The sequence below is a fragment of the Poecilia reticulata genome, chromosome 5 (assembly GCF_904066995.2).
Source record: "Poecilia reticulata chromosome 5, P_reticulata-male-v2, whole genome shotgun sequence".
Lineage (NCBI taxonomy): Eukaryota > Metazoa > Chordata > Actinopteri > Cyprinodontiformes > Poeciliidae > Poecilia > Poecilia reticulata.
In genome coordinates this window covers 24,194,330-24,214,881 of record NC_088834.1, presented here as the reverse complement: position 1 = coordinate 24,214,881, position 20,552 = coordinate 24,194,330, and the positions used below count along the sequence as shown (strand labels likewise).

The 20,552-nt window shown below is 39.1% G+C and overlaps 2 protein-coding genes across 3 annotated transcripts in view; one reads left to right on the top strand and one right to left on the bottom strand.

Moving 5' to 3' along the window:
- The first annotated feature begins 349 nt into the window (after positions 1-349).
- Positions 350-5,739, top strand: glrx (glutaredoxin (thioltransferase)). Of its 2 annotated transcripts, none has more exons than XM_008409465.3 (3): positions 350-631; positions 1,429-1,553; positions 5,202-5,279. In XM_008409465.3, exons 1-2 carry the CDS (start codon positions 425-427, stop codon positions 1,540-1,542), a joined length of 321 nt encoding a protein of 106 aa, XP_008407687.1. In that variant the 5' UTR covers positions 350-424; the 3' UTR covers positions 1,543-1,553; positions 5,202-5,279. The 2 variants fall into 2 exon arrangements, with proteins under 2 accessions (XP_008407687.1, XP_008407686.1); XM_008409464.2 differs by lacking the exon at positions 5,202-5,279 and adding an exon at positions 5,298-5,739 and having other exon boundaries at positions 352-631.
- rhobtb3 (Rho related BTB domain containing 3) overlaps positions 2,561-20,552 on the bottom strand; it is a 33,615-nt gene continuing 15,623 nt past the window's right edge. Inside the window, exons 8-13 of the mRNA XM_008409466.3 lie at positions 16,719-16,828; positions 13,270-13,375; positions 12,557-12,730; positions 7,639-7,805; positions 7,444-7,540; positions 2,561-5,437 (exon numbers count right to left, since the gene is read on the bottom strand). Coding sequence (XP_008407688.1) covers positions 5,319-5,437; positions 7,444-7,540; positions 7,639-7,805; positions 12,557-12,730; positions 13,270-13,375; positions 16,719-16,828 — 773 coding nt within the window. The 3' untranslated portion in view covers positions 2,561-5,318. The remainder of the gene's footprint in view (positions 5,438-7,443; positions 7,541-7,638; positions 7,806-12,556; positions 12,731-13,269; positions 13,376-16,718; positions 16,829-20,552) is intronic.

Here is a 20,552-nt window from a genome sequence, read left to right as displayed (position 1 = left end):
AGGGTGGGCTAACGCCATTATGTTAATGTGGATTTACTCTATTAAATATGCAAACATTAGTTTATAAGTTAAAATTAGCTAAAATGCTGCTAGTAGCAGGTGGGCTATCACTATCACGGTGACTTACAATGACACACTCCATTTTTATTTCAAGAAATTAGCCAGAAATGCTTATTTAAGCATCTGTTGCTATGGCACGCCCAATAAAATCGCTCATACTGTATTTTATATGTTCTTTATATGTTCTAATGTAAACATGAATGATAATTGCGCTTTGAGAAAATAAATAAGTCGTGTGTCTTTAAGGTAGTCTTCATGCCTTCAACGTCACCCATTATTTAAACGTTCAAACAGAATCATCCTCTCAGTGACGACATTGAACGCCTCGTCAGAACAAACCCAGAAGTTTTCAAAGAAAATTAAGATGGCGCAGCAGTTCGTGAAGGCTCAGATTAAAGGGGACAAAGTGGTGGTCTTTCTGAAGCCGTCATGTCCCTACTGTACCATGGCTCAGGACGTATTCTCCAAATACCAGTTCAAGCCTGGCCATTTGGAGTGTATTAATATCAGTGGGCGCAGCGACATGAACAGCCTCCAGGACTATTTCCTGGAAACCACCGGAGCCCGATCGGTAAACGCATCTCCTTCTTCATCCTATTAAATAACGCATGTTAGTTTATTATCTATCCTTATACGATAAGTTTCCCTTCGCAACCTCTTTTAACTGTTGTTTATATTATATCCACGAGTCATCATGACGAAACGGAACCGCTCTTATTTATTTTATTATTTATTTAAATTCCAGGTTTATTTTTAGAACTTATGTACTAGATGCTATTTTTTCGTTGGAAAAAACTTTAATATAATTATTACTATCTTAAATTATTCTTGAGTCGTTTTCTCCTAAAAAATAAAAAAATCTGCAAGAATAGGGGAAGTACTGAACGTGGTGCACAAAAAGACTATTTTATTCTATTTAACGTTGTAATAAAATCTTATTTTTATGAAAAGGTGTGAATCCGTCTTCATAAATTTACCCTAATGTAAAAGTCCTGATGTCCACACTGAGTGGACTCCACCCAGAGACATGCTTCACCTTTTGGATTTGCCTTTCTGAGGAGGATTCATGTTACATTAGGACTCTTAGGTAAAGTAAAAGCTACAGACGACAGTGTAAAAAACTTATGAATCATCCTAAAATAAAAGGTAGTCACAGCTCAAACAATGTTTAAGCTTCAAATAATTTTGAGAAATGGTTTAGGAACAGTTCTTGTTTCTTGGTTGTATTTTTCTATGCCACGCCTCCTCTAAGAGATTATAACTTTATTTATTTTTACAGATCTTTACTAAGGGGTGTGGATAATTGTCACGTTATTCATCAGTTCACCAGTCTTTGTTCTTTCTCACGATGGCTAAAAAAAATTACAGGTTCCACGGGTGTTCATTGGTGAGAAGTGTGTGGGAGGAGGAAGTGACGTGGAAGAGCTGGACAAGAGTGGCAAGCTGAAGGGAATGCTGGAGTCTATCGGGGCCCTTCAGTGATCTGCTTCCAGGTACCAAACTCTTCCTGCTGCCTTCACATGGTTCCTATGACTTTTGTCTTGTCAAAATGTTACACTTTTCCCAACTCGAATATGTTTTGTAAGGACTTTTTGGTGTCAAACGTTTGTGCAGCAAAAAATAAATATATTTGTTTGTGCCGCTATCATTTTAAAAATATTAAGAAATGTTTCCAGAGGTCTTGAAAGGTCAACAAGCACCCCCCTCACACACACCCCCCCAACCCCCCAACTTCTTCAAATCAGAGAACATTTGTGTCAATCAACTCGACTACGTTTGTGCAGCAAATTTTTGTTTGTTTGTGCTGCTTTGGCTTTGAAGGTATTAATGAACGTTTAAAGGTCATTTTGATTTAGCAAAAAGTGGCAGGGGCTGGCTGACCTTTTTGGCCTTTAAACTTTCATTAATATCTTCAAATCCAAAGCAGCACAAGGGTTTGACATCAATTTGAAGAAGATCGGGAGGCCGACTTCATTTTTTTTCTTCAGCAGTTTAGTGATGTTTGCTTTCTCGTTTCCACTGATGATATTCATCTTTATTGCCCATTTCGGCCTCTTGAATTTCACAAATTCTTTCTCTGTTAACTTACTGCTAAAAAAAAAAAAAACCCACATCAAGCAGTGGTTTGAATAACTACCATCTCCAGCTCAGACAAAACTGAAACTTTAATGCCACTAAGCATCAACTGGGTGGTTTAAGATTCTCCCAGAAGCCAAACAGAAGTTTGTTTTTTATGCATCTTCTCTGCTGAAGGAACTCCTGAAGCACCAACAAAGAAATGGTTTCATTCAACCATAGAACATCTCGCAGTTTCACACTGTTTTCTTCTTGCATACCAAACCAGACCTGGGAAATACATTTCCATACTTCTTGGGAACCCCCATAAGCACCATGTAGGTAAAACTGTCCATTACTGTTCAAAACAGGCCAACAATCAGCAGGATTAATTGGAGGAAATGAAACGCTAACCGTCCAGGCAGAGAGCAGCGGCGGCGGCGTGTTCGTTCTAAAACAAGTCTTTATTTAAAGTCAGACACTGTTATCTACAGTCTGTACAGCTCGGGCCCGGCCGGGTTCTCACCGGGTCCCACTTTTGTTTCACAGTCCAGAGTTTCACCTGCCATTTACTGCTTTCGCTCGCGAATTCAGATTTATCCGAGGACTTCTCGTCGGATGCCGAATTTGGCGTCCTTCAGGTGAAACGGACCGACGGCGACACACGGATCTCGGCTACGTTTCTGCACAGCTACTCGGCTAGTTGCTCCGACTAATGCCACAGACGGCGCGATTAGTTATTGTACATTGATAGTAATCAATGGGATACACAAAGAGCTGTAAAAACTGGTCACTGATGAGTTTCACTTACACACTTCACTTGTAAATAGCAGCGAAAAGTCCGACTGTAAATTAGTGCAGCCGCGTTGTCTCTACGTCACGTTTAAGGAAACGCCCACAGGTTATAGAGTTTACAAAAATAATTGCAGCACCATAAATCATAAATCCCGTTATGATTCAAAATAATCTTGCTTAAGAGGAAACGATAGCAACAAAGTAAACAGGATAAAATAAATATCGTTGTAACTCAGAGGCAGCAAGGTTTTTCCTGTATTGATTCATGTTCTCTTCAATTCCACTTCTGAGAAATCCGATACGTTTTATGTCGGTCAAAACGCTCCCAATAAGGACTATTCAATATGTTTCCAATGCACCAAAAACATTGTAAAAAAAACTAAAGCTAAACAGATTAGACTAATACTGTAAAAAATATAGTGATTAATGTTTACATTTGGTGCATAAAACACTTTTAATTCACCTTACAGCCTTCATGTCTGTTTAAAGGATTTAAATTCAGACAATTTTTTTTATTGTCAGTGCAAGTGAAAAATGCCCTCGTTTAAACCAAGCTGTGATCAAAATATATTGCGTCTAACGCGACGATGAAATTTACCCCCCCCACCCCCCTTCTCCCGACGAGATGTTTTAGTGATCAGGCAATAAAATTCGAAATTGCAATTAAATTGGTCCTGCTCAAAAAGCTAATCTGAGCTTCTGATATATTACAGACGGAAACCGGAGCAGTTTTGTAATTTGCCTCGGCTCCTTATCTCGCTCCTCTGCTCCGCTAAGCAGCTGACGGGGCTGTCGGATGTTTCCGCGCGCGCCGTGACGATTATCAATCCATCAGGACACGGATACACACTGGATCTGATCACGTCCTGACTCGTCGCAACCACAACACTTTATTGAGTTTCATCGGGGTTTTATGCGATGGACCAACACAAAATGGTGCGAGTTTGAAAAATGATGGCATGAATTTGTATTTGTTCGCCCCCACCCCCTTTATTCTAATTCACATAAATAAAAATCTTCAGAAGAAGGACAACTGTTAGTCGTTGAAGACTGGCAGAAGAAACTCAAATCATTTCGCAGTCGCAGCTAATGATTGTTTTAGTTATTAGTTATAGTTTTAGTTAATCATCAGTTATTCTGATGATTAATCGATTAAAAAAATTGGCATCTTCTGCAGATTTTTACCCAACCACTTAGGCTTTTTTTTATATATATAAAATAACAGGAACATATTAAGTGATACAAATAAAAATACTTATTTAAATAACAATATAAACATTTTAGTGCTGAAAATACAATAACAGCCTTCCTAACTTCAACATGTGAAAAGTTCATAAAGTGTAGGACTAATCTGCTGATGTATTTTTTTGGATTGACTCGTTCATATATGAGCGCAAAAGGTGCTTAATAGGAGATTTTTATTTTATCTATATTTATTTATTTGACAGAATTTGAATGGTGTGAAGCTAAAGCCGTAACACTTTAGGAGTTCTGGGTAGAACATATTTACAGACAAAGAATTTTTTTTTTATTTGTTTTTTTTTTTATCTTGAATGCAAAATGTGTTTATTTTGTGTACAGTTTTGGCTTAACTAGTGCTCTGAGTGCGTTGATCTTTCACCATATGAAAGAACAAGCCATAGCTTGAAGTTGCACGGTTTTACCTCGAGGGCATGAATACAAACACATGCCACACTTTATTAGATTAAAAAAAAAAAATCCGTATTGTTTCTACTTTCCGCCACAAAAAGTTTCTTTCTTTTTTTTTTTTTTTTTTGTTGGTCAATCACATAAAATACCATCAAAACACACTGAAGGTTTGTGGTTTTAATGTGTCAATGTGTAAAAACTTGAAGGGGTTCGACTACTTTGGCCCCGTGTCCAGACAGAACAGACGTTGCACCAAACAGATCTGCCGCTTCCTCATTTTCAGTTTTTTTTTTTTTTTTTTTTTTTTCAACCTGAAGTTACATTAGGAACAAGCTTCAAACAATCTGCATATAATTGATGCTGGTTTGTTTTCCGGTGGTTTGTCTTTGAAGCTCGCTGTATTGCCAGTGCTGCCAGTAGAAAATATAATCTATCACAGAGCCTCCGACCAGAGGTCAGACGGTCGTTTTTAAAGTCCTATTGGGTTTTTAAGGATCAGTCGTTTTGTGCCCGTGTCGCAACAGTCCATAGGCAAAGGAGGGAGGAAGAAGCGGAGACTCGTGTCCCGACCGATCCGTTTATTTTTTGTTTTGTTTTGTTGTTGTCTCTCGACTCGTCCTTTCCTGTGTTGTTCCACAAAGTCAAACCTTTGTCTCAGTCAACCATCCTGTCCTCGCTCGGGTTGTTCCCTCCCTTGATTTCTTTCCTCCGTCCCACCCCCTGTTCCCTTCCTGCAGGGCGGGGGCCTCCAGGTGCGGTCACATGACCAAGCAGCGGGACTTGCGAAGCTTGCGCCGCCGCTGCTGATACTCGCTGAGCTCCTGCAGGTAACCTCTGGAAGGCCAGCGGAGCCGCTCCACCTGCTCGCGCTCCTCCTCTGGAAATGAGAAAAAAAAAGAAAAAAAGACGACGACATGAAGAGCAAGAATCGGTTACAGAAGCACCAGTCACATATTGGTGCTTGCACCAATATGTGACTGCAGGCCCACGAAGAAGAACAATATGGAAATGTTTACAATGTTCCCACGTACATTAACTCTAAAATGTTCTTAGTCGAAGCCAGAGAGCGTGAAATATCTAAAAAATGTGTCCCCAGCCAAAGTGTGCCCTTACGTATCTGTCCAGTAGCATATCGAGTCCAGTGTGATTGATGAACACAATAAAACAGTTTCTGCTTTACAGTGTTGGTGTTATTCAATGCAATTAGGCTGGATTTATCCGCTTTGTTGTTGCCTGGTAAATGCGCAAGAGCTATAAACTCCACCAATCAGACAAACTATCAGTGGACTTTTATTTGTGTTTGGTTTCATTTAGGGTTCCTACACATAGAATGTCATTTATTTTTCTTAATGGTTGTAATTTATTTTTCCTTATTTCAGGCTGTATTACAGTTAGGAGTCATTAAATCTCCAAATTATTACCCCATATTAAATACCAATTCTTTAATATTAAAGGTATTATTTTGTATGTTTATTTTGTTTCAATGCTGAGATTAAAGGACTTTAGACGCCTTAGAAACTGCAAAATGGACCCTTAACAAATTGAATAACCAAAACAATAAATCTCAAAAAGAAACCAAGGTTCATGTGTGAAAGGCACTTTGATACAAAAATATTAATTAGATATAATTTAAAATGTCTAAAGTTTTCCCATGTGTTAATGTGCTGATAAATGAACACGAAACTGTCTAGAAACTGAAACGTTTTTCCATCCTCCATGTTTTTTTTGTAGTTTTTTTCCCCATCTTTATGCAAAGTTGCAAAACGATAAAAGCTAATTTCGCATACTTTTCAAGACTGTGTAGGAACCCAGTTAAATTACAGTAGAGGTCCAAAGCATGAACGTGTTTTACTGAGGCGAGTAAAACGCAACGAAGTCGACGCAACGAACTTCAACTGATGCAAATCAGCTGGGAGGAAAAGCTTTTCATGTTCCTGTTTCACACAGGATGGTTATTAATGTCGCTCCGCCTTCCACCTCTATTTACAGTGGGGGGAAAAAATAGATGCCTTTTCAGTAAAGTGTAATTTGCATAAGCAGCTATATTATTCGTAAGATTAGAGTTTTAAAACTATAGAAGTTTGATTTGAGAATCCTTAGCTTCGTCGTCCAAATTCAGCTGATTAAAACTTATGCTAAACTGAAATGCAAAAACTCTTGTACTGCTGATGAGACGTCCTAGAAGAGCAGAGGCTGCATTAGCTTCATACCAGAAATGACTCGCATTGTGAGTCATTTCTGAATTAACGAATAATTAGGAAAATGAGTCATATTTTACTTTTGGTATTAATAAGTTTGATTATGTAGATAGACGCCTCTAAACTAAGAAGAAAAAAAAAAAAGCTTTTATTAAAATGAATCAAAATTTGCCTACATTCATCTCTGAAAATATACCAAAGAACAGAAAAATTCAGGTATCGTTAACTGGTGGATCTATAAATGTTTTTATTTTCTATATGGTAAATATTTTGAATCCTATTTATTATTAAAATGTTTCTAGACAAATTATCACTATTAAAAACAATTTGCAATTTTCTTGACAGGCTCATTTCAGAGGTTAACTGTGTTTGTTCTTAAATGTAAATGACCTTTTAATTAGTGCAACCACAACACATGGGAGCAAATAGCTTTGGGTGATTTATAAACTTTATTGACTCATTTCTAAATTACATTCATTGATCTATTACCTAAAGTGAAACAGAGCATTGTCGTTCTAATATCTCACTGAACTTAAACACTTAAAACAGTAAGTGTCTCACACTGATTTATGTCTATTTCAGCAAAAATCACAGCGTGGATGTATTTGCTGTATTAAAAATTAAGAAGGGAATAAATCATAGATGCAACTTTTAAGCATCGTGAAATATTAGCTTTCCCACTGACCTGACAGCTCCAGGAAGTCGGGTTTATGACTGAAGATCAGGTAGTTGTTGGCGATGAAGTGGAGGAGCCAGATGTACAGCTGCTCCGCGTTGTGGCACTGGCAATTCAAAGCAAACCAACAGAGCATTTTTTAAATACATTTTACTCTGCAGTCCATCTCTTTTCAAGCCACATAGCAGCCTTAGCGGCACCCACCTTCGCTCTGCGCAGAAGTCGAACCACGCTGATCCCCGTCGACGACAGCTCCCTGCTGGGCATGCTCTGTAGGTAAGCGCACACGCACACCTCGCACAGGTGCTGGAGCCGTTTCACCTGGTACATCTCGGCGCAGACCAGCACCGCCATGGCTTGCAGCACACTGGCTGGACACACAGAAACACACACACACAGAGAAATCTGTCTAACATCCTTTAAAATGAGTCAAAAATGACCTGGTGCGGGTTAGAAAAGACTCATTTGGTCACAAATCCCTCGTAGCTCGATTTCAATGCAGGGCAAATGAGTGAACACCTGTAAGCTGATTCATCTGCCGTCACTGACGTCTTCTAAAGCCAAACATGCTCATCAGGAACCTTCATGTTTAGGTTTTATGTCATAAACAATACATATGCATATTTTTTTTTATGGGTCGTCTCAATCAACGAAATATAAATCGGTTGCTCTTAATGCTAAACTATTTATTCTATGAAAGATTACTTGCCAAAAATAGCAGCATGATAAAGATTTCTGAAATGAACGAAAAACAAACACCTTTCGTTGTAACTGGTGATATTTTTATGTTTTACAGACATAAAGCTAGACATGAAACTTGTTCTAGTTGATGTTTTTAAGTGAAAAGGTGATTACAGTAAAATGTGGGTTACAGTACCACATTATGTTGCTGTTTTTTTGTCTCAAAGCTAATGCAATACAGAAAAATACCATTTTAAATGTTATATTTACCCCTAACACACATTAACAATCCTAATCAAACATGATTACATCCCAAAGTTTAATTACATAACACACAAGCTTCGGCTGCGACGTCTACGACCATCTTCCTGCGTTGTTACGTTATATTCCTGAATTCAATTAAGAAAAAAAAAGAAAAGAAACTAATTCAGCTGGATGATGTTAAAATACCCACTCAAACTGTGCCAGTGCAGGCTGATATTTCTTGTTACTCATGTCCAACCCCACGTTTGGCACCGTTTTGCCTGATCATGCTCGTCTCTCCCTCCTCCTGCACTTGCCTCAGACGTGCTGCTGCTGCACCATCAGCTCAGGAGCAGCAAACACAGAAGGCTTTGTTATGTCTGGCTGCACAATTGCTCAAACGAGCGTTAGAAACGTCTCCTTTCATATGTTCAGGCCACATTATCTGGGCGAAGCGCCGCGCTAGCCCCGCTGCTTTGATAGCTGCTCCGTTTGCCACTGATACTCGCGGAGTTACCTTGTGCTGACCTTGAGCGCCGGGGGTCTGATGTAATTTAAGGGCTGCTGCAGCTTCAGGAGCTGCTCTTCTTGGTCTCAATGTTCCTGAAGTCATGAGAGGATATAAAGCTGTAGCTCTGCGAAAACAGAGATGCTCGTCCTAAGGGTATTTAAGCCGGATATTAAGGAATAAACGCACAGGGGTGTTTTTTGTTTTTGTTTTTAATTGCCACTACAATATGAATGTGTTGCGATATCCTGCAGACAAGCAATAATTATAGGAGTCCTCAAAGTTGCAATATTGCTTTTTAAAGCATCACTGAGGGAGATAAATGTTTTCATTTCCAGACACTAGTGCCAAGTGGTGTCACTCTACTTAGCTCTTATCACTAGAGATGCACTGAGAAATGGAAAAAAATCCAGTAATTTTTTAATACATAAAACATTCCCAGGACAGAGCAAATAACAACAACATCTGCGTTGTGGAAGTGATTAAAGCTGGAAGAACGTTCACAGTTAGCAGCTGTCAGTATCAGTGGAGCCAGAGCAGCTATTTAACAGCATTTCTGTGGATCATCCAGGCTGGGAGAGAGCAAGGCTCACAAAAGATAACAGTAAGACTGAGCTGGAGTTTGCACATTTGTTCTGTTTTTTTGTTGTTGTTTTTTTTAAATTGATTTCAAACTCAAGCTTTCAGGAAGACAGGAAGTTTAGAAAACATGATTTTCGTTGCTGTTTTTCTGTCCCAGTGGAGTGCAGCATAATGGCTCTTTTATTATTAATAATGTGATGTGATTAACATTTTAGTGGGTTTTTTTCCTGTGTTTTCAGTGGATAATTGCTTTGAGTGTCCACAACAGGATGACGCTAAAAGTACTAGTGAAATTTCTTTCAATAGATTTTTGTCATCAGGTTGTAAACTATCTGATTGTTTTACATCATTTTCCTTAAATATCAGCATTTCATATGAAGAAAATACATCCATCCTCTTTTTACTAAAGCTTTGTGTTTCTCTTTATCTTAAAACTGGAAAATGATTTTTTATTTAGCTGGACTGAGTGCAGAAAAGGCTCTTTGTGTGGCAAAGAGTGCAGGAATCTGTTGGATCCCTTTTTATTAAAGTACGTAAAGAGAAACTGGGACATTAGCACCGATTTACCGTCCAGCCTGGTGCAGATGATTTACTGGTGCAGATGATTTACTGGTGCAGATGATTTACTGGTGCAGATGATTGTACGTGAAGACAATAAACCAACCCAAAAAAAAGCTTTGAAAAATGTTTGTCATTTAATAGAGCAACTGTGCAAGACTCTGCTTTTATATTGGATCAACTGAGATTTACAGGTTCCTTTTTTTTTTTTTTTTTTTTACAAAAATTAGACTGCTTTATCAAAATAGTGTCTATTCAGTATATTATCGAAAAGATAAAACCGACAAATGTCTTAAGTAAATCTTTTCAGTTCAGTTTTAATTTAGAAAAATAAAATGTGGGGTGCTGTGGTGGCGCAGCATACAAACACAACCCACGTATGAAGGCCTTAGTCCTCGACGCGGACGTCACAGGTTTGATTCCCGGCCTCATGACCTTTGCCCCTTGTCTTCCCCTCTCTCATCACTTACTTTCCCATCTAACTCCTCTCAAATAAAAACCACTAGGACTAATAAAAAACCTAAAATCAGCCCTCGAGTGCTCTCAACTTGACAATTTTGGCCTAAATGTAGAAAAGCTTGGACAGCTCTGCTCTAAAGAGACGCTGTGGAAACTGGATCAAGACGAGCCAGAAGTAGAAATGATCAGTGATGAGTTTAAAATGAAGGCAAAGGAAGCTTAGATATCTTTAGAAGTACATTCTGCTCAGTTGAAGTTAGTGTCATAGAGGTTGTAACCAGGTGCATAAATATCACTGCATCTCATTGTCACAACAAGCGATCTGTCAGCTAAGTGCTCTCAAAGTGAAACGTGCGACGGTGGAAAACAACATGTGTGGAGCTGTGACTTGGCAGCTGAAGCAGCAATGCCACAGTCCGATTTCAAGCCTCCCCCTAAATCTAATTGAATTTTAAGCTCAGTGCTGTTTTCCTAGCGTCTCCAGAGACCAACACTGGCAACACGTCGCGCTCTCACAGATGGACGATAAGACCAGTCATCTGCGTCTTTGTTTAAGGCTCAGGTTTGTGACTGAGGGCTGGGTGGAAACGCTCATACACGCCTCTGTTGTTTGCCTATTTCTTCGTGGGGCTCATTTCCACAGCATGCGTAGAGATCCCGAGCTCTGCTACGAACTAATCAAGCGTCTATTGACAACTTGCTCACTGGGAGATTCCTCATTATTAGATCCAGTGCTGCATACGGCTGTGTAGAAGCTGCAGCAACGTGATCCCACGGTGAAAATTAGGAGCCATCTGACCTTTAATTTGAGAACATTTATTCAGAGAAAATGACACGTTAACAAATAATAGCTGTAGTAAAATCCCTGATTGACAAACATCTCTAATGAGGCATGAATACAAGGTGACAGAGACGCACGTTATTCTTCAAAATGGGAAAGATGAGAGAAGATCTCATTGAAGTGAAGGCAAATGTGTGTTTGTCCTGATCAGTCAGTAAATGGTGTCAAGAAATCAGATGATCATCCTGATCTTCACATGTCTACACTCAGAGAAAGAGTGATGAATGCTGAAGCTTTCAGCTGGAACTGTGACAAGCAAGTCCCCTAAAACCATGGCTGCAACTAATGATTGTTATCGATTAATCTATCAATGATTCAACCGATTAATCGAGAAAAAAATTTGCACATTCTGCAGATTTTTCATTTAACCACTTAAGCCTTTTTCTACAATATTAGAAATACATTAATGATGCAAATCCTTTTTGTAAAGTAAGAAAATACAAATTTGATTGCCTAAAACACAACAACATATTCTTTTAGAGAATTTGAACCGGTTGAAACTAAAACTACACCACTTAAGGAGTTCTGGGTAAAACACATTTACAGACAAAATTATTATTTTTTTTATCTTATATGCAGAATGTATATATATTTTGGACAGTTTGGTTTAATTACTGGGTTTTTTTAACCTTCTTCTGACTTGGCGAATAATCGATTACTAACTTAGTTGACGATTATTTCAATAATCAATTCATCACGATTAATCGTCTCAGCCATACCTAAAACCCTGAGAAAACACGTGGGGTGAATTGAAGAGCAAAGAACAGAAAAGACAATCGAGAATTCTGGAAAGTCTAGAAAAATGGCACAAAGATGAAAGGTCAGAGATCCTTCTGTCTGTGAAATGTGACTAAATGCTGTCCTATTGGTAAAGGTTGGCTACACAAAGTCTTAGTACCAGGGTTGCTAATAACTCTTCTGATTATGTTAAAAAGAGAAAAAACATTTTGAACTTCACCTTTTTTATTCCTAAATAAATACAATAAAATTAAAAGACAGATTTATCACACTGTTTCTCAGTGAAATTATGAAACTAAAATAAAAGATTTGTCTGTGAAGGAAGCTCTACTGTACGTAGTTTTAGGATATTTTCTATTTCAGGACATTTATTTCAGCCCTTATCTAGTCTAAAAGTTAGTTAAATGCAAACTTAGATGCTCTGCAGAACACATTTCCCTGTCATTATTTCTATGCATCAAGCAGAAACATGCGAGTTCCACCCGAGAGTCGGCTGAGTGCAGTAACCTCACCAGGACAGCAGGAGTCAGTGTAAAGGTACTCCAGAAAAGACAGAAAGGTGTCCGAGGAGACGCCGTGGATGGGAACCACTCTGCTCCGGGCCTCAGCGTACTTTCCGCTGAACATGGCCGCCATCACGTCACAGCGGGCCACCAGCACCGCCCGGTGGGCGGGCAACACGCTTCCTGAAATACACATTAATCGGCAAGATTTACAGTTTAGTTCGGCAAAACAAATCCCTGAAAGGTAAAGAACTGGAGAGAACAAACGATTAGCACTGATAATAAAAGCGTTTCGCCTGCAGCGACACGGGAATAAATGATCACAAAAGGGGTCTAAAGTCATAATTGGCAAATTCACTTCATTAACTGTACTTAGCAGCCAGTGGCGAGTCTCCGACTTATACAACAGAAACATACTTTTATGAAATACACTTTGACCTCTAAAATTTTAACTTGGCTCGGAGAAGCTCGCTGCATTCTTTATGAGATAAATATTGATTATGGGACGCTTTGGGCCATTTTGCTTGTATTTCTCCGTTTAATAGAGAGGAGAAGCTTTTTGTGGAGATGAAACATGACAGAAGTGGGAAAGAGCGTTTCATTTCAACTGTTTTACCTTAATGTGTCTCTTAATGGACGACCTGGGCTAACGATTCACTTCACCCTGCTGTGTGAGACTCTGCCAGCGTTTGTCAGTCAGTGTGTTTCTTAACTGCGCCCACCTTGAACCATGAAAATGACGTCCGAATAAAGAGGGGAATTAAAGAGGTTGACGAGGGTCTGGGGTCCGAGTTGAGCTGCCCGTGCACTCGGCGTGTCCCTGGAGCTCTACACACAGAGAAAGGGAGCAGAAAGCCATAAGGAGTTTAGTTAGCATTCCTCTGCTGTGTGTCAGCTTCTTGTTACTAGGAAAAATTGTCATGCTGAGCATCTTTTGTGCCTCCCTCATAGAATACAGATGGCCCCTCCTGCCAGTTTTACTCAGCGCTACAATAAAACACACTCAAACTGCAGAGCCAAGACCGACGGGACGGCAAGTGGCCGACAGCGAATGAAAATTGGAGAGCAGACGGTCGTCCAGACCACCTATTAATAAAACATTTAAGCTTTTTTTTTTTTTTTAAAGTTTTCTTTATGGCTCTAGTAGCTTGACAGGAAGAAAGGAAGAGAGAGAGAGAGAGATTAGCGCTGATCTCTCTCTCAGTGAAACCAATTCTAGATGCTGAATGCTTCCTGGAGAGAGAGAGAGAGAGAGAGAGAGAGAGAGAGACAGAGAGAGAGAGAGAGAGAGAGAAAGGAAAGACATGCAGCAAATGGCCTGAGGCCAGGAATTCAACCGGTGACAACTGCAGCGGGGTTTTTTTATATCTTAAAGGCTAGATTTATATTTTTTTTTTGCCTTTCAGCAAATGGTCTTTTGCTGAAAGGCAATTTGCAGTTAACGAGTAATCTATTACTAAATCAGTTGACAAATATTTCAATAATCGCGATTAATCCAATGAAGCGTGTCAGCCCTATGAGATATGGCAAACTTTAACGTATTTCTTTAGAACTGTATATACCAGAGAAACAAACTAGTTGATCATTTTTAACTAGAAAGAAAGAGATGCATGTTTTTCAATTGTTTTTTTGCAGATAAAAATCTGAACTGTGTGGCAACCGTTTGTATTCACCCCCCATGAATCAATATTTCGCTGAACCATCTTTCATTATAACAGCTGCAAGTAGTTCATCTACATCAGCTTTCCACTTCTACAAACTGAAAACTTTTTCTTTTTTTTCCGAAGTAGCTCTAGTTCAATCACATTGGAGGGAGAGCATCTGTAAACATTTTTTATTTTAATGTCCTATTGAAAGGTGATCCTCTGCTTTACTTCTGTCCTCCGTAACCTTCCTCAGGTTTTCTTCTAGTGTCCAATATTTAGTTTCATGCAATCATTTCTAACGAGCGTCCTTGCCTCTGCTCAAGGAAAAACATCCTCACAGGTCAAAACTGTTCATTTTTTCCTCATGCGATCACATTCTTCCATATGTCCGCTGTGTGGCTTGTGGCAAACATTATCTGGAGCTTTTTACACAGATTTCTTTTTCTGTTTTTAAAAATGTGAGATTTGTGAGGGCCAGCTAAAAATGCACATCATACTTTTCAGATGATTTGTACAAAATACGGAATATGTTTAGTGCCCTGCAAATGAAACGTGGAATATTAAAGGGAAAAAAAAAAAAAAAAAAACTTTTTTGTCAACATTTGCATAGTGCAAAGCGTGTTCACAGCTCAGAGTAATAAAGCATCCTTTTACCACTGCGTGACCTTTATCAGTCTGCTGGAGCACAAAGACCTCTCGCTCTCACGCTGCCCTGCTGCAGGGAGATGAGCGCATTATTCCAGGGACGTGGCAACAGAAACCAGGCCTTTGATTTCATAATCCACACAGAGAGGCTTGTTTTAAAACTGTATTTGACCAATTTCCTGAGCGCGCCGACGACCAGGAGGAGGTTCGCAGCAGAGGAAGGAATTGAATCTCGGCCGGACATCGTGGCGCCTCGCCACGTTAAATGACCGCTCCTGCCGCTCTGCGTCAGCCGCCGCCTCAGGTGGAAGCATTCGGTGTGCCAGAAAGGCCGGTCGGGTCTTCCCCGCGTCACACGTTCTCACTCCCCAGCAAAATGTTAAAAGTCTGCTGCGTTGTGTCCTCGCGCTTTCTAAATATAGACAACCTAAACACGACGCGGCTGCCTGAAAACGGCATCCATGCGAGTGCTACTCCCTTCCAGATCCTGCGTTCTGCTTCTTGGAAAACATCTCGTGTTTATGTTGCGCGGATCCCCACAGTGTCTGGGAGATGATTAGAGGCACAGATTATGTAAATATGATAATCACAGGCGCATTATTACTGATATGATCCTGCTAATGAAGGCCCTGTTAATCTGCAACTATAAACAAATTTTTTTTTGTATGCATTCAAAAAGAATTTAATTCAGCTGTTTAACCTCTGTTATGGATTTCATGCATTTCATTAGATAGCTGTTTTTTTTTTCCATACAGAACACTTTGCGATTCATTTTTCAGAATGAATCACAGGCGGGTTACGTTGTTATTAGATGCACAAATTTGAGGTTTATGGAAGAGTGTCAAGATCTTGAAAGAAAGGCAGCATCATGCTTTTCCTAAGCAGGGACAGGAAAGCTGCTCAATATTTATAGTAAGACAGCAACCTTAAAGATACAGCAAGAACTGCAACAGACTGGGTTAAATCCGGGCTGTCCAGTTCATACACTGGATCCAAATGGTCTCTTAAAATGTTCAGGGTGAAATTTTTATTCAAAGACAACATTTTTAAACAAATAAACATTTATAAATCATGTATTTATGTCCTTTTCCCTCTTTTTTTTTAAATCACAGTCCCTGAGCCAGGTTGTGATGCTATGAAGAATAGAAAATGTTAGTTATAAAAAAAAGTATCAGTTTATTTATTAACCAAGTAGGACAAAAAACATTCAGTAACTTTTTCTCAAAAGCAAACGTTGTCGCATTTTTAAAATCATCATTAGATTAAATGGAGCAAGTGTTTAGATGACCCATTTTCTGTTGCGGTTGCTGAGAATAGGCAAAAAAATATTTTCTATCCAAACAAAATAAGAATAAAAAAATTCACCCAGATAAGGCAAAAATGGATCTGGAAGGGTTTGCAAATCTGAATAATTTGTTCTTTTCATTCTAGATGAGCAGGAAAAGAATATTCACCAAAAAAAAACATTTTAAAAAATTTTATTTGCAGGTGAAAAAAAAATCTTTTTTTCTTGGTTTGTGGTTTAGATCAAAGGATAGCTGGGTGAGTGACCAGTCAAAGTCAAGATTTCAATCCAACTGAGAATCTATAGCAAAACTGGAGAATTGATTGGACTGAGCTTGAGGTATTTTTAGAGGAACGGCCAAACGCTGCAGTGCAAAAGCTGGTACTCTGTAACACGTAGCTGCGATGACTACAGAGTACCGACTAAAACATTTTTAAACCCACATATTTCCCTTCAACTTGAGTAAAACAACCTCTTATGCCCCAAACCAATATAGTACATTGAATTTTTTTGCCTAAAAAAAACACACAGTAAGGGTTCAAGGGTTAGTGAATGTTTTTCTGTGTGCTGCAATGTGACGTTTAGCAGAGCTGACCCTGTCTCTGCTGAGAAGAGATCGTATGCGCTCCATAAGCTGAGCCACAGCGAGCGAATTCTTCAGCTTCTCCTCCAGGGCCTCCTGGAGATGCTCCCACTCCCACGCTCCTGAAAACAAAACAAAAAAAAACATATACATCTACAGTCACACCTTTTGGTTCCACAAGGGTGCGGTTTTGAGAAAAACACAGACTTCTGTTTGGCGCTGGGCTCTGAGCGCCCACATGCTTTCAACACCCAACTCTCCACTTTCTCTTGCAGTCAAAGCTTTTTATAAACTGCACCTTTTTATGTAATCTACAACCATCAACGATATAAAATATAATATTTGAGAGGTTTTTTTTCAACAGGTTATTATTCTACAAGAGAGATGACAATTATTTTTGGTAACGTTAAAAAAAATCTTAACCCAGTTCTCTTCTTCTGGGGCGATAACTTGTTCATGCTATCGTTATCTTAACTGTAACAACATTGTCCAATCAGCAACAGATTGGCTCATCCCTGCAGCAGCTCATCCTTTAAAATATATAAATAATTGATGTCGACAAGGCGGGAGAGATATTTTAGATGATGGTGAAATCATTTCACCCTCATTTCTTCAGCTTCCAATGTAGCCGAGAGTTTCCGTTAGTTACAGGGACGAGTCCAGAAACGACAAAAAGAAAAAAATTACTTTTTTTTTTTTTTTGTCAGAGAAAGCTGCTGGTAAGAATGCAAAAAGGCCGAACGACAAATCAGGGCATTCAAAGACATTGAGCAATAATGTTGCAGAAAAAAATAGAAAAAAAATTTGCGCTCAAATAAAATCTGGTTAATCTGGGAGGCAAATTCTTTAAACAGTACAAATAATGTTCAAAAAGAAAATTATTTGAATTAATTCAGCAGAAGCTTTTTTGTCATGAATGATGCTGAAAAGCAAAATTAATGTCCTATTCATTAATCCCATGGGGAAAAAAAACATAATCGACATCTGTGGTTCCATATATTTCCTATAAAACATAAAAATAACAAACTGGATGTTAATGATTTGTGTTGCCGTCAAGCCGTCTCCGAATGTTTTGCAGCCATCCTGTGGTGATTCTTTGATCACAGACTCCTTCTGAATACTCTGTGGTATTTTGCTCAGCAGATGTTTGCTATAATTTTTGGTATTTATACCTTAATTTAGAAAATAACCAAGGTTCAAAATCATTACCTACTGATAGACTGACCTTCGGAGAGAAATGTCAGTCCAACTCCAAACATGCTGGAAAGCTTTGAGCAAAAACTAAATAACTTATTTATTTCTTGTCGTCTACCACATCACAGTTTAAGTTTTTTCCTCGCATGGTGACGCCACTGCCTGTTTATCTGATCTCCCACGTCCCACAAGCAAATTACTCCTGCTGCTACACTTTAGACAGTAAATCAATAATTTATAGATCAAAACTGTAGCTGCAAAACACACTGAATCACAGTCATTATCTCACAAAAATATGCCTAGATGCACTAATTTGGTAGATTACATTTCAAGTGCTGGACAACTTGATGTGCATACGCGTAATTTATTTTTAATGCTAAAAAATTAGATACAAAGGTTTTATTGACCAGGGGTTTTGGCCCAGTTTCAACCAGAATCATATTTGAGATACACAGCAATAATGCCACAACTTTTAAGTTTTCTTATATCGAGCTTTTCGTCTTTTTTTCCCCCCACTGTCTGACTTTCAAATAACAAGGTCTGAAGGAATTTAAACCACATGCCTCAGGAAATCGTCAGACATCGACGACCTTGTCAAAACACTCAAAGTCACTTAAATCTTTGTTCCTGGTTCTGACCATGTTTTGGTACTTGGTACTTGAGTTTCTTTAGGAAGACATGCTGCTTTTAAAGTTCATCCTCTTTCATTTTGTTAAATAAGTTCTAATTGAACAATTTCTTGACTCTTTAGATCTGGAAGGAGCCAGATCTGGATGTGAACTCAGCTTTCCAAAAAAAAAAAAAATCTTCATTTAAGCTTTACTAAAGGGGAGAAATTCATTTTTGAAATAGGTGCAGATTAGTTTGGACAAACTGTTATTTGAAAACTTATTTTTGTGTTAACTCATGCTTTTATAGCCTAAAATATATTTTTTTGATGATCTGAAACATTTAGGTGTAAATCTATAAGGACCCTAACCTAACTGGACCCATAAATCTAACCATGTTAAAAGACATACACATGCAGAGGCACAGCAAATGCACATCCACACAACTGCATCCAAACGACAATTTCAATAATTCAGCCATTCACTACAAAAGGAGACAGAGTCTCAGAGTGTTAACATCACACACACAAAGTCATGGCCTCTGTGACTGTTCTCACACAGCCAAGTGGCAAAACCTCACAGCACACAGTTCCCACTGTGGGTGTGATGCTCAAACAGGATGCTGAAAAACTGTTTTTTTTTTTTTTGTTTTTTTTTTTGTGATTTAGTGAATTAGGCTGAAACAGAACAATTAATGAATCTGAATTGCCAACAAGATATTAATTCTATTTTTCTGCACGCTGCGAAAGAGCATTTTTCTCTCACTGAGCTCAAAATGTTTCTGCAGGCTAAGAAGGCGCCCCGTTCACATCCAATTAGCCGACTCAAGATGACGCATGGCTACGTGCGCTGTATACGATGTCAGCTCGTTCGGACCGTCGGTGTTGAAGGTTAACTGGGATGTTTTTCCACATGGCTCAACATGCTCTGACTCTACACAGGTTTCGTGAAAAGCGTTCACATTCCACTTAGCGCATCACCCCCACACCCCTTTTTTTTTTTTCCTACTCGCTCCAAACCGAACATCAATACACTTGACGGTATGCTGAGCTGCTCGGCTTGTTGCTATCACGTCTTCTTACACAATCCAAGAAAAAGTAGCGCCTTACTCTCTCCTCCTCCAACTCTCTGACTCGCGTTTCATCCTCACATTCTGCCACCTTCATTTTTCACCCTGCACGCTGCTTTCCCTTTTGCACTTTTTTCTTATGAAATCACACACACACACACACGCACACACGCAGGGCTGTGCACTGTATAGATGTGCACAAAAGCCCACACTGCTCCCAATTTCAGCTGCTGGCTCGCTTATTCTTATTCATATAGTCACTCACAGAGAATCGGGCTCACTCTATAATCTCTCCCCCTCTGCTCAGCCTTCTCCAGCTCAGATGTTGTGTGCACCTTCCTCTTGGGCTTATGTGTCAGAGCATGAGTGCTGCTTTCATACATGTTTATTATTGCGTGTTGTGAATCAGATCCTTCAAAAAAATAAATAAAAAAAGCTTGTTGCGCTGTGCAAACAGGATATTTGCGACACCTTTGCAAGGTTTTCTCTCCAGAATTTGATAAGCTCCCTTCACACCAGAGTTAGATCGCCCTGTGGTCGCTCATTTTGGAGATCTGAGACTGCTTAAATTATGCTGGATTGCTGCAAATTTTCCAAACCTCAAAGTGAAGACAAGCACGACTTTACTGTGCAGCAAGCATTTGGCCCACAGGCTTTCCCCCCCAGCTTTCCCGATCTTCATTCAACAATGTTAAGACACAGTTAAGACATCTGCAGTGAGACATTTCTTCAGAATCTGCAACACTTTCCTGCAGCTATGGGAGGTTTCTGCACAACCGCAGTTAGTTTCAGCCTCACTAGCTACGTTTCCATTACAAATGTGTGCAAAACTTTGTCAAAATTCCACACATCTTGGAATTTAAGTTTCCATTAAACAAAATTACACAATAAGTCATTAAGAAACATCCTGCTCCCTCATCCTCCTACTACTTCCTGCAACCTTCTTTGTCTTTTTTGTGTGATGCAATAAAGTGT